General features: G+C 38.7%; 1 protein-coding gene across 12 annotated transcripts in view; it reads right to left on the reverse strand.

Annotated features, from left to right (window-relative positions):
- The window catches only part of RFX3 (regulatory factor X3), a 263,742-nt gene that overhangs the window by 15,189 nt on the left and 233,947 nt on the right, over positions 1-14,606 (reverse strand). For all 12 annotated transcript variants that reach the window (XM_044756503.2, XM_014827698.3, XM_014827700.3 and 9 more), the window contains one exon: positions 12,869-13,022. In XM_044756503.2, the coding sequence (XP_044612438.1) occupies positions 12,869-13,022 (154 nt within the window). The remainder of the gene's footprint in view (positions 1-12,868; positions 13,023-14,606) is intronic.

A 14,606-nucleotide genomic window follows, 5' to 3' on the forward strand; every position in this document is an offset into this window, starting at 1 on the left:
AGAAAATCTCTGTTAGTATATCCAGATTTATAGATACACAGGTAGACAGAATCTCTCACACACGTACATACTCACACACATGTTCTATTTGTTTGCTGAGATATCAGCTTGTCCAAGTCTAAAATCATGATGTTAACTAAGCTACCACACTCACACACAGAAGCAAACTGATTTACCTAGTGGCATTGAAATATGAAAGTGTATAGCCTAGAACAGGGGTTGGCAGACTTTTTTCAGTAGAGGGTCACATAGTAAATACTTTAGGCTTTATAGTCCCGTTGCAATTACTCAACTCTGTCACTGTAGTGCAAAAATAGCCACAGACAATAGGTAAACGAATGGGTGTGACCGTGTTCCAATAAAACTTTATTTACAAAAACAGATGATGGGCTGACCCCTGGCTAGAAGAAGAGCTTGTAAACCATAGAAGTTCTGCTCCAGTTCACAAAAAGTGAAGGGAGTGGAAGATTTTGTCTTTAAGGAAGGTGTGAAAGATATGGAACCAGAGGCTTTAAGAGCTGGCACAGCTCAGGCACATGGGCATCAACTGATGAAGGTCACAAGGAAAGAAACAAGGGTCAACTTTTAAAGACGGAAGTCAGCTGGAAGAGTAATAGTCCTCTCTTTTCTATGGAGGCTTGCGTGCATAGACAGAGACAGACGAAGGCTCGTGTTTAATTGTGCAAATCAGCGGGTCAAGAAGGAAGAAGCCTAGGACGCGGGGAAAGACTACAAGGAAGGTTGCAAGAAAAGAGACTGGGAAAAAGGTTACACGTGTTAGGAATTCAGATGGGACAAGCCTTCCTAATGGGAAGTTTGTTTCAATATGGACGGTAGGTGAAGATGCCAGGAGATAGTCCAAAAGCCTAAATTCTCCACTGGGAAAAGCAATTGGGAAGTAGTTCCAGATGAGGATGGCTTTCAGGTGGAGTCATCAATGGAGAAATGACAGAGTATGTATGTTGAGGAGAGGAGGAAATAAGAAAAAGTAATATACTGGAGGAAGAGTGTACTTTCCACCAGTAATAACTGGCTTCATTTGGAGTAAGAGAGCTTTCATATCGTAATAGTTTCCTATTGCTGCTCTAACAAACTGCCACACACTTAGTGGCTAAAACAGCACGAACTTATTATTTTCTAATTCTGGAGGTCAGAATTCCAAAATGGGTCTCACTGAGCTAAAATCAAGGTGTTGGCAGGGTTGTGTTCCTCTCTGAAGGTTCTAAGGGAGAATTTCTTCTTTCCCTTTCCAGCTTCTAGAGGCTGCCCACAATTCTTGGGGAGGCCCCTTCCATCTTCAGAGCCAGCAATGTCAGGTCAAGTCTTTCTCCTGCTGCAGCACTCTGACACTGACTCTTCTGCCTCTCTCTTCCACTTTTAAGGACCCTTGTGATCACACTGGGCTCATCCAGATAATCCAGGAAAATCTCCTTATTTTAAGGTTAGTTAATCAGTAACCTTAATTCCATCTGTAACCTAACATACTCACAGGTCCCAGGGATTAAGATATAGACATCTTTGGGGGCCCCTTATACTGCCTACCACATATATCTAAGCTATCTTTTAAAAACTGTCACATTCATCTGAGTAAAACCATTTGACTTCAATTTTTTTCCCTAGTACTGGAGGAAATACACCCTCCAGATTAAGCTGTTTAGAAGATAGTAGTTTTTTCCTAATTGTGTCTGTTTTGTGTTCTTCACTGGGGGTGGGGTGGGGTAGTATACAGGCATGGATTCATTTTTTGTGATAAATTTGTCACTATGGGTGCTTGTACTTTATTTTGTATGTACAGACTTTGAATTTTATGTACAATTTCCTAGCAGTCTGAAAGTTTTTTACAGCATACATTTCAAGGTCTAGGCTTGTTGAAACCATACATACATCCAAAAAGTTTACCAGGATCATAGAGCTGAAAGTTGTTAATGATACATAAGGAAGTCATTCCAGACAAAGAAATGGAAATCGCAATTCAGGAAACCAAAGCTGTTAGGTGGTGGGGCCAGCACAACCTGAAGCTCCACATCCAAACGGAGGCCTATGGAGCAACTGTAACGCTGAAGTTAGACCCTAAGGAATAGGATACATACTGGTCCTTTGGACAGTTTCATGAGGGTCAACCTGTGGCACCAAACTGCACCACACACAGCCCCAAAGACCTCGGGGAGCCCTCTTGTGTTAGCAGTACTTGATGGTTCTGTGAGGATCCAGCCTGTACAGACACTGGCAGCCTGATGCCAAGGTGCTGGCAGATGATTAGCTGAAGGAAGCGACCACAGGCAGCATACACAGCAGAATCCACAGAGTAAACTTCACCATGTGACCCTAGGCACTCCTGGTGACCTGGGGATCATGATCATCAGCAGCTGATAAGCCAAGTAGTTGAAAGTTTTAACTAGAACAGACTACTCATTTGGGGGACCTCAGCTACTCTTTAGGAGCAGTCTTTACATAGATTCAGAATAAAGTGATGCCCTGGTCTCATACTGGAGACCAGTTCTGCCAGTAACTTGTGATATACGTACGTAGGGCAGAAATTATCTATGTATGTGTATATGTGTACATCTTTTCCAGTTTCTACCAATGAATCATTTGCTCTAGGAAAGAAGATCTTTAAGCTGTCATAGGCACTCAGAACAGGTAACTATCAAATTCTCTGAAGTAGTTTCCTCTCATAGTTGGAATAAGATGTCCCTTTGGGACTTTTACCATTTAGCTTACATAATTACATACATATACAACAACTTTACATATAATACTTTCTCTCCATTCACAAGTACTTATAAGACCTTTCATTCATTCCTACTAGTTAAGATTTGATACAAGTCTCACTATGACTGTCTAGTTGGACCCAATTATTTTTATGCTTCTTCCCTAATGTTGTCCATTTTCTTTTCTAGTTGACTTATTTCTCCATTCTATTTTGTTGGCTTGTTTTACAAAGCATTGAATTAATTTGCCTCTGATTACCACTTTGGCTACATCCCAAAGAATGCTGTTAGATTCTTTGTAATTCCATGAATCACTTAACTATTTCAAAAACTACAGGGTCTTTTCCCCTTTGCAATACAGTATTATTATAGACTTCATGTGATTTTATTTTATCTGTTTTATTAACTTCAACTTCTAAGTTCATCTTTATATTGTCAAAAAATTGATGGACTAATTGTACACAGTATTACTTGTATTGTCAGTTCAGAATATTAAAAAAATCTCATCCAGAGTAGAAGGCAATCAAATATAGTCCCTCCTGAGTACTCCACATAGCTTCAGATATTTATATATTTATGAAAAGGAAAGGGAAAAGAGATAGAACTCACAAAACTCAGGTACCTACTATGTGCCTGCCTGCTTGCCTGCCTATCCACCCTATCTACCTACCTACCTACTTTAATCCTTATGACAACTTGTGAAGGAATGGTCCTTATGCTTATTTTGTTGATGAGAAAACTAAGACTCAAGCGAGGATATATAAACTTGCCCAGGTTGCAAAGGCATTAAATGGGAAATACAGAATTTAAATTTGGGTGTGGAACACAGTACAGGAGGAACATAGGATGTGGGGCCAGTCTGACCTGGGTTTGAATCACAGGACTACCACTGTCAGTTACGTGATCCCAGACAAGTTACTCTTCAATCCTTAGTTTTCCTTATATATGAAACAGACAGGGTCTATTGTCTCCAAAACTCAATTTTCAAATACTATTGGTAAAGCCCTAGAATTCCATTCAATTGTAAGGGCATAAGACGGTGATTTCAAAATGAAATGCCTCTAGCTGAGTGGAGCTACAAGAAGCAATACCTGAGAATGGAAGTGTTCCTTAGGCTCTGACTTAAGGTTGTTGATATATAAACTCAATCTAGGGCTGAAGTTGCAGTCAGTTTATGTACCAACCATGCCATTTATGCCTCAAGTGGCCATCCTAAGCATGGAAGTGTGTGTGTGTGTGTGTGTGTGGTTTGTGTGTTTGGCAGAACGGGGATGACCACACAACCAGAAATAGGTGATGAGCTCAGGTCAATATCAACATGTAAACCCTGGCCTAACCAACTGCTTCACTCTGCTGTGCTCCCAGGGTGCAGAGGCGAACAAAACAGCCTGCACAGTTAGAATCACGATGGAAATATGCTACCTGTGTACAGAGTGGCCAACAGCACACGTTGCCAGGATAGCTGGCTAGCCCAAAGGAGCAGGACCAACAGTGACTGTAGGTCAGAATCTGCCTTAGTGTGAAGCAAACTGGAAGAAATCTTGGCCATCTTAGCAGTCTTCAATAAAACTATTTGGAAATACATAGAAAAGTGTACTTACAGAAAAAAAAATAACCAAGGAACACAAGATTTTACCAAATGGAACATTAACCTTCCTTGCAAATTTTGTAGAACTGGAAGTCACTTTACAGTGAGCAACTATTTTTCCTCAATTGTGAAACTTGTACCAATGCTAAATGCAAAATGCTTTTACTAATTTAATTCTCATTTGGAGGATGTTTAAAGAAAATAATAATGCTCTGAACTCCCTTATGATTGCAATTTCAAGACATTTCTCTCCATCAAAAACATTCAAAATAGTTGCCGCTGCCTAATCCTTTTGATCCGTTCTGCTAACGTCAGTTCATAGAACTGAAATCATAGAAGATTTCTCAGCTATATAAGATTTGTAAAATTCAGAACATTACAAAATTCAAGCTAGAATGTTGAAAGATTAGAATTGGGTCAGGAAGTTCCAAATCTGCATGTGAACAATCCTCCTGCTTCTATAGGAAAAGCATTTTATTGAAGCCTGCTAAGATGGCCAAGGCCACTCTTCAGAGGAACATGTGATAGCCAACGAGGGGCAGCTGTTTGCAAAGGGTGGCCAAAACCTGAACGCTGGACTGAGGTGTCCACAAGCATGAGCACAAGGCTATTCATAGTATAGGATGAGGTATGATATGTAAGAGAAGTGGTCTAGGGGCCAGAGACTGGGCTAGGGCATGGCTATGTCTGTGTCACCATTTTCTGGCATGGAACTAGGAGGAGCCTGAGAATTTTAAGTTTAAACCCAGCCTTCCAAGTAGTTATCAAGATATATTTATCAACCTAGATGGACAGAATAGATATTATTTACAGTTTGATTCCTAAGTTTTAAAATATTTAGACATAGGGTACCCTAGGCCCTGCAAATGTTAGGGTTGGGCCTGGCAAGCATATCCTTTATGTAAATAAAAATATGGGTTGAAAAGAGCCTTGGTGGCCCTGACTTAAGACAGCTCCCCCTAAAATACAGGAAAGTGTAGGGCAGGGATGGTAAAAAGCAGAAAACAATTCCTGAAAATTGAGGAACGTACCCAACTCAAACAAGGACTATTTCTTTATCAGGAGGACCAGCAATACCATCTTCACCTGTGTCTGTGAGCAAACATACCAGCAAGGCAAAGCAACGGCAAGGCCAGAGCCACCTGGGCTGGGCACCTGATAGCAGAGTGTGGCACAAAGGCCAGCAGGGGGAGCTGTCATGCTTAATCTATGCCAGGGAATCTTGTACACTGTGCTTGCTCTGTGGTAGCGGCTACCAAGCTAACTCTTTTCTAAGCAAACAGCTCAGTAGTGGACTTCGCTGAAAAAAAAATCAGTGTGCGGAGATTTCTTTCCTGATGTCTATAGCGACCATTTTAATTCTTAAAATATGTTAAGAAATCTTGAACTTCTATTTTCTTCTCTTTCCCACCCCGAACTCTTTAGGAAAACTAATCTGGGGTTGTAAGCACTGAGAAAAATCCTACTTCATACAGAGGTTCTCTGAAATACCGATAGGCACATTCAGGGGAGAAGGAGCACTTCTTGGTCTAGGAGCTTTATTTTCCTGATAAAGGAATCCAGCATGTCAATCACGAAATCCAACGGGAAGGCCCATAGGTTGGCAGTCTGTCTTTCTATCATTCTTTTGTATTTCCTTCCTCGAATGAGTATTTTTTGAGCACCTGTTGTAGGACTATGTTTAGATCACAGTTCTAAGCAAAACTCCATTCCCTGAAGAGGATGAGAGGAGAGGTTACAGCCCAGAGCAAGCAGGAAAGGAAACCAAGAACAGGAAGCTAATGAGCAGGGATCCCAGAGGGAAAGGGTTGGGGCCCGGGCTGCTGCATCAATAGGTGATTTTTCAAATGCAAGGAGAGAGAGTAACAGAGTGAGAAATCAGGAAAGAGAAGGAAAAATGGGAGCGCTTCTACAGAGCCAATTCTTAGGAACTTGAAGGATGAGGGTGCCGGAGAAGGGCCTCCCACATCTCTCTCTTCCAGGGGGTTACTTCTATAACTTATTTTCACGTTGTGAGAACTGTGCTAATGTAGAGGAGCGATTTACAGCTAAAAGCAACCTACAAGTTCTTAAAAAATAATTTTGATTTAGGTCTGGTCTGTGGGTGGGTACGGAGGAGCTGAAGGGTATAATTTGTTGTTGTTGTTGTTTTCTGGCAGATTTAGCTTTCCAATTGCAATTTCCTTAGACTAATATTCGATTTAGTTCACATATTCTGAACGTTTACTAACAAAAAGTGGAAAGGGGAAGGGTGGTAAGACTATCAAGATGCATTCTGGAATGCAGAGGAAAGCAGCCCTGGGACAAAATAATGAAAGCTTACATGCGAGGCATCTGGTTTGTGTATAATTGTGAGTGTGCATGCGTTTGGAGGAGTTGTACAGTACAGATAAAAATAAATTAGTCCCTATTCTGAAACTGTCTACAAACAATTCATATGGTGAAAATTAAAATGCAGATTGAGCCTATTTGGCTATCTGGAGTGAGACTGTCCTACCTCCTACAGTTAGCTCTACCACTTGCTAGCTCTATTTCGGGGCAACTTTCAACCTCTGTTTTCCTCATTGGTGAAATGGGAACACAACACATCTCTTGCAAGGTTTTGGTGAATATCAAATAAGGATGTAAAACACCCGGCACAGTGACTGTCATAAGGCCAGTCTTCAATTAGAAAAATATTAATAAATAAGCTTTATTATAAAAACAGTAAACAATATAACTTTTGACAAGTACTTATTACATTTTCTAAGCTACTACTGCTCCAAGATGGAGTTTTTTTCTCCAAATGAGTTTAACCTGTGATATGATCCACCCCTTCTACAGTATTCTACAAGTCTCTTACTCCACAGGTGCATTTTCAGTGTCTCCCCTAGTTTCACTAGAATAGTGCTCACTGGAATCCGTTTTTCCTTAGTGTAATTTTACTTTAAGCATTTACGCTTATTTACCATGACTGTACTTCTACCAAATGGAACTTTTTCACTCGACTTTTATTATAAAAGCTAGCCTGTTGAACTATTATTGCTCTTTCCCAGTTTTTAGACTATTTTCCGCCTTCTACTTTGAGGACATCAATTTTGATGAATCTAAGACATTTTTCTTTTGATGGTAAATCCTTAAGGGTCCTTAAAGTTTTTCCCTAAAAATATTACTAAAATATTATCTTTTTTATATTGATATTCACAACTGAACAATTAAAGCATCTTTCGGCTCCTATTTTTTATTTCAAAAAGTTGGCTATATAGGTGGCTTAGATATAATATTAAATAAGTATAATTAAATTATGATAAAGAGCATTATATTTAGTAGATGAAATATTAAGTGTTTGCCACAGAAAATCATTTTACAAAGCAAATAAGACAGATTCAGTGAATTTATTAATGGACTATGTATATTTTAAAGCAATAAAGCATACATACCATAAACTTCTAAAGAGATTTCAAATAGCCATAAAATTCAAATAAAAGGATATTTTTCTGCACAATTTTTCTTGTCAGAGCTGCATGGAAAGCCTTATGATTTTTTTTTATTTAACAGGTGTGCAAACAGATGCAACTTGTTTAGTTTACTTTATTCCTATACTTAAAATTTCACCACTGCCAGAAGGTCTATGGGTATATTAATATTTAATTAAAAATTCAAAAAATTACATAAATTTTAGCAGAAAATAGTTTCCCTTTTATCATCTAGGCAGAAATAATAGTAATAATAACTAAACTCTGGAGTTGCAAATGCTTTTAAATAACTTACCAATCAGTATTAACATAGTAGCAGACTGACATTTAGAAGAAAATTTATTGGGGCTATGATGCTGTTTGATTTGGGGGCTCCATTATATAGTAGTCTTCATTTCAACAATTGAAATGATAGTGTTCCAGTAAATGGAAAAATAGTATTTTGTATGTATACTGTGCTTCTATGTAACATGTACCAGTCTCTCCTGCCTGCTCAAATAATGTAAATAATGTTAATCTTAACTCATTCATTGAATTCATATTAATGAAAAGATACATTCATTGTCCTTAAGTTACTTTAAAGGCAAAATCTTTTTCCTTGCTTCTGGATCTATTTAGTTGTCTGATACCTCTCCCAAAGCCAGCCCTGATGGTCTAACTGTTACTATTCAGCACTCTCACTGCCACGGCTCAGGTTCCTTTCCCGATTAGGGAACCATACAGCCTGTCTGTTGGTTGTCATACTGCGATGGCTGTGTGATGCTGAAAGCTATGCCACCGGTATTTCAAATACCAGCAGGGTCACCCATGGTAAACAGGTTTCAGTGGAGCTTCCAGACTAAGACAGGCTAGGAAGAAGGACCTGGCCACCCACTTCTGAAACTATTGGCCATGTAAACCCTGTTAACAGCAGCAGAGCATTGTCTGATACAGCGCTGGAAGATGTGAGATGGTAGAAAAAGACAGGGCAGGGTTCTGCTCTGCTACACACAGGGTCACTAGGAGTCAGAATCGACGTGACAGTACTAACAACAACCACCTCTCCCAAATACAGCACCCATAAAGGCAAAACAAATGTCCAGCAAAGTTTGCGACTATTTTCCAGGTTTCCCCTGGTTTCTGAACTGTTCTTGCTCCACTATCACCCGATCCCGTAGCAGGCAATAAGAATCGTAGATTAAAAGCAAGCACATTGGTGCCAGACTGCTTGGTTTCAGAACCTGATTTCATAACTTGTGTGACCTTGGGCAAGTTACTTTTTGGCTCTGTGTCTCATTTCATCATCTGTAAACTAGCTATAATAATAATACTCACTCACAAGGTCGTTGTGAGTTATTAAATTAATATATACAAAGCACTTAGAGCAGTGCTTGACACATAAGTGCTATGTGGTGTGTAAGCTTCACTCGAAATTCTGGATTTCTATCCTAATCCAATTATGCGTCTTGTCTGCTGAATTGGATGGTGTATATTTGGTCTCCTTGATGCTTGGACCTCCGATTTCCCATGAAAACCTCCCCTTGGAAGGCCGTGCTCCCTTCCATTTCAGGCAGGACCTGTGTATGTGTTTCCCCATGCCTGCAGTGGGCTCTACCCCTTACCTCCCAAGTCTCACTCACTTAACATAGTTAACTCCTTTTGTCCTTGAACTCTCACTTTAAACACCATTTTTGGGGGGAAGCCTTCCCTGACCTCCCCAAGAGCCCTATGCTTTATATATCCCTATATTCCTTTAGTTTTGTTTTATAGCACTGATGAGAATTTGCAGCTATGCAGTTGCGTGAACATTTAGTACATTCCTCTACGAAAATGTAAGCTCCTTGAACGTAGGCTCAAAATCTATTTTGTTTATCATTATACTCCAATCATCATAGTGTTTGGCCTCGAGTAGGTATGGAAGAAATATTTATTAAATAAATAAATAAATTTCAGAGGTAGGTTCAGCATAAGTGAACACGATTTGCTGAAGATTATACCACTATAAATGGCAGAACTATAAGTAGATTTCAGTTTTCCTGACTCAAAATTCTCTATTCTTTCCAAGCATTAAACCTTAAATTACACAAATCATGCAAAGAACCAAGCAATTAGGATTGTGTAGGTTCCAGAATGAAAAGGAAAAGTATAAATCAGAAAGAACAGGAGTATCTAAGGTAGTCTGGGGGGAATTGGGCTTCCCTGAGGCACTGATATTTAAGACATGAAGTAGGAATTAGAATGGGCAAGGGAAGTTGGGCAGAGGGTTCCAGGTAGAAAGAACCATTTATACAGTGGTCCAATGATGAGAAAAGCTTGGTGAATAAGAACAGAGAAAAGACCACTGTGATTGCAAGAGAAGCACTAAGAGGGAGCTTGAGGTTGATCAAAGAGGCAGGGCCAGATCATGAAGACCTCAAGCACCAAGGAAAGAATTTTGTTCCTTAACTAGAGAAGAGAAAGCCACTGAAGGGTTTTAAGTAGGTGATAACACAGTCAATTCTGCATTTTCATAAGATGATACTGACTGCATTATGGGAAGTTTGGGAAAAAGCAGACTTACTAATTGGTTGGACACGGAGGTCAAGATAGAAAGACATGTAAAAGACGATGTTCAGGTGTCCAGTATCATCAACAGGGAGGATTGTGGTACCATTTACTGAGAAAGAGCCATTAGTAGACAGATCAAGAATTTAATTCGCTAAGTGTATAATAAAAAGCTCTCAATAAGTAATAACAATTATTATCGTTTTTGTGGTTGCTATTGTTACTGATGGTTGAAAACCACTTGCTCTGATTGAGGGTAATGGTGATTTTACGTATTTCAGTGGATTTTGGCCTGATGTGTTGCTCCAATGTGTATGTAAGCACTTCTGGACTTGGTGTTTGGAAAGGGAAGTCACCTAAGGGGCTTCTGAGAATCAACTAGAGCCTCACCACGTAAAAGCCTTTTTTTCCTGTAATCTGATGTCTAAGGCAGGCTTAGGATAACATATGAGAGACATATGAGAGAATAGCCTTCCTTTTCCTTGCGTTTCCTTCTCATTTTCCCAAGAATCAAGAAATTTTAGATGTGATAATATGACTATGGCCAACAGGTCTATAATGCCCAACAGGTACATGAGGCGTCAATATCGTAAGGGGAGATCAAACCTGTAAAACTAGCCTTAATTGGCCTGGACTGAATAATGGATGATCACAGACAACCCAAAAGATTTTCCCGTAAGTTGAGTAAGGAGATAGCAAGCAAAGAAGTCAAGAGGTGTGCTTAGATCTTTGATCTTACAGAAGGCATTTTATACCTTATTTTCTGATCTAGATTTTATTCATATTATATCTTTGCCTCATGTGGCAGTCTGTCATAGTCATTTACATTATTTACATATAGTAAAAAAAGTGCCTATTAGGATGATTAGCTGGCAGTATTGACTACATCGGCCACTTTAATTCTGGTGAGCCAGTGCTGCCTAGACAAGCATATGAGCAGGTTGCTAAGCCTTCACACTGTGTGACCAGCTTACAACCACTGGCTTTGTTCCCTGGAGATGCAAGGAAAGCAAAGACCACGCATCAGGATTAGCTCCAGGGTGTTAATGAGAATCCCTGTTACCACTGTCCTGATCACCCTGTTAAAGACGTCCAGGAGCATATGAGGTGGTTGGCAAATGTGTTAAATACACCAAAAGGCATGTCTATTTCAGAAGTGTTGAGCCCTGAGTTGAGAAATCTTACAGTACTTAATCTACCTGCCAACTCGGCATTTTGCAACCAGGCATCTACAAAAGGACTAAAGAAAGAGGCACTGAGGTGAAGTCAAATCTAAGAAAAGTCCTGATAGTTTTTGTCACATGAGATCCTGCCTATAATTTAAAAGCTACAGTGATTCTTGTTTAATCTCACACATTGGCATCATTTAAGCAAAATCACCATTAAGGAACATCATACAAACACATATAGACACACAGCAAGGGAATTTAAAGAACAGGGAAAGAGGTATATTGTAACCAACATTCGAATAAGAATAAGTTTGACATGTATTTTATTTGTATTAGAATATTTATAGAAGTCTTGGAAGTATTTTAACACATTTTTATTTATACCTTTATTATTATATTTACTAAACTAGGGAATGTATCTAATATTTATTTTCACCTTTTTTATTTAAATAAGCACATACACATAGCTTAAAAATGAACACGTCTTCTTTACTGCTTTGAGTAATTTGTAATATCGCCTAAACTGGTATAATCCAGCAAGATCTAAAATGCGCTCAATACAATACAACAAAATGAGCCAGTGCTGAATCATTTGAATCTATCCCTCATTATATTAACCAATACTTGTGTACATTAACTTCAGAGTTTTAGCTTTTTTCATTTGTTGAAAATACAACATTTTGACACTATCCAGAAATTCTGAAGAAAAGAATTCTTTTTCTACATCTTTTGTGATTAGAAGCATGGGTTTGAAAATCAGACTGAATATTCGAAACAGCTCTCCACCACTTGCTAGCTATGCAACCATTTCATCTCTCTGTCTCTTAGCTTTCTACCTGAACCTCAGATACTCATCTGTAAAACAGGATAAAGTAGCACTGATCTCAAAGAGTTATTTAAGCGTCAAAAGCTTTATTCCATGTAAAGAACTGTGCTTGGCACATAGTGAGTGCCCCCAAAATGTTTCATCATTGTTGTTATTCTTCTGAAACAGAATCATTCATTTTGTTCTTGGGCACTCAGAAAAAGAGTCTACAAAATACATATTTAACATTTTCCTCTGCATTCCTAGCCCTTATCTGTATCAGAAACATCAATCTTTCTTATTTTCCATTCAATAAAGTTTCCTTAGCCCAGTGATTCTCAAACTTTTCTTTTACATAACACCTTTACAACATATTGAAGCATTCCATGAACTTTCACATGACATAATCTAGAATTTTAGAATCTTTTGATTAAGAAAATACATATGAACAGAGGGATTTAAGGACCCCCTACAATAACTCCACAGCCCCTCCAGAGTCTAAGACTCATTAGTTAGGAACCACTGCTTTAATCAATAATTAACATATCTAGATTAAAATGAAATTCAGGTTCTTTTTGAAAAGCCCTGTGGGTTGCAGTACTTTCTGTCTCTCTTACCTCGCCCATGACTGCTATGGGTGTCTCTCCTGTTGCCTGAGCAACACGATGTTCTACTAAGTAGAACATGTACTCATCGTAGAGCAGACGGATCAGGTGGAAGGAGCCAAAGCTAGCAGCACTGCGTAAGGTTAAGTCCCGAATGACCATTGAGCTGTTCCAAGAGAAAAGACATGTATGCAGCCAATATTAGTGACCAGATTAGAGTTCAACCTACTTTTCCTCTTAAAAGGAGTTAAGTTAGAGATCTAAAAGGTTGGTATAGCACACAACCTGCCACAGAATAATTTCATTTTTGAAAGCAGTTACCTCAACTCTTCTAAACAGAGTGCTAAAGAAGTAATCCTCACTGAGACTTGATCAGATCTTTATTAGAGCTAGACTGGTCTTCATTGGGAAAAACCGTTCAACTATAATAGGCAAGTTTGCTGATTCTATTTAATTCACAAATGGGTCAGAACTGAATAAAAAAGATTCTGAAAGGTTGACAACTCATCACCATGATAAGAAAAAGCAACTCAAAGTGACAATCTTATTGATAATGGGTAAACACTATGTCACCATTTCTCAGTGATAATGACTCTGGGGTACACTTGGGGGAAAATATGGATTTGTGTGGGACAACAAAGGTTACATATCATCCTAAGCAGTGTGCCCAGATGTGGCAATACAGAAGAGAGGTGAGTATGTACAGGGATCCTTGTAAGAAATTAAATTAAGAAGAAATACATATGTTTGAAAAATGCGAACATTTGATTTACAAAATACCAAAATATAAAAGCACTATTAATAAAATGCTAACAATAAACTCTATTATATTTAAAATAAAAATGAGTCCAAAATAAAATTTTGGTTTCATCGAAGACATGCCAATCATTAAGCTTGTCCATGCACTTCAAACCTCTTTAACCCTTCTAACTTAGAGACAGAGTTGGGCGGAGGGGGAGTGTTTCTCATCACTTTCATTTAATGGCCTTTTCCAGAGACTTCTGGCCTAGGAAAACTAAAACAGCCATTATATTCTCAGATAGGAGAATGTATAGGCTGATATTCCCAAAGCTTGTTTTGCAACGCAGAATTGTAAAATGCCAGGCAGACGGAAGAAGACTGTACAGAAGTCTTCCGTACTTCTGTTTTCTGTTCCACTGTCAACTTTATCCAGATAGTGGCTACTAATATATCAAATTCTATACATTCATCTTGGCAAGTGACAGATTATCAACATACATCTGAAACTCTGAAGCCCTGGATTCTGATTCTGGCTCTTCATTAATTCAATGCGGACCTCAAATCATTTCCCTGAGACTGTTTTTCCTCTTGGGTAAAAATGAAAGCAATATTTTTGGTCTTATCTAACTTACATGATGATTTCAAGGATATGAAAAAACTTATGAATGAAGAGACCACTATGCAAATATAAGTGATTATGATTAAAATATACACAACAGGAGAAGCTGAGCTTCTCATTCTCATTGAGTTAGGCAGCAAGAACAGGGGGCTACTATATGATGATGGTAGAGGACCTCTTATTTCTGTGGATCTATTTACTAAAAAGAAAAAAAGCATGGGTTTGAAGTTAGAGCCACGTTAACCACTACATGATCTTGATTGTGAGCATGTCATTCAGCTTTTTAAGGTTCAAGGTTAGCCTGACAGTCAAATGAGATAACGTATGCGAGATCTTAAGAAAACTACCCATTACTACACTACTACATATATTAGAGTTAATAATATATTG

Source organism: Equus asinus, chromosome 23, assembly GCF_041296235.1.
Source record: "Equus asinus isolate D_3611 breed Donkey chromosome 23, EquAss-T2T_v2, whole genome shotgun sequence".
Lineage (NCBI taxonomy): Eukaryota > Metazoa > Chordata > Mammalia > Perissodactyla > Equidae > Equus > Equus asinus.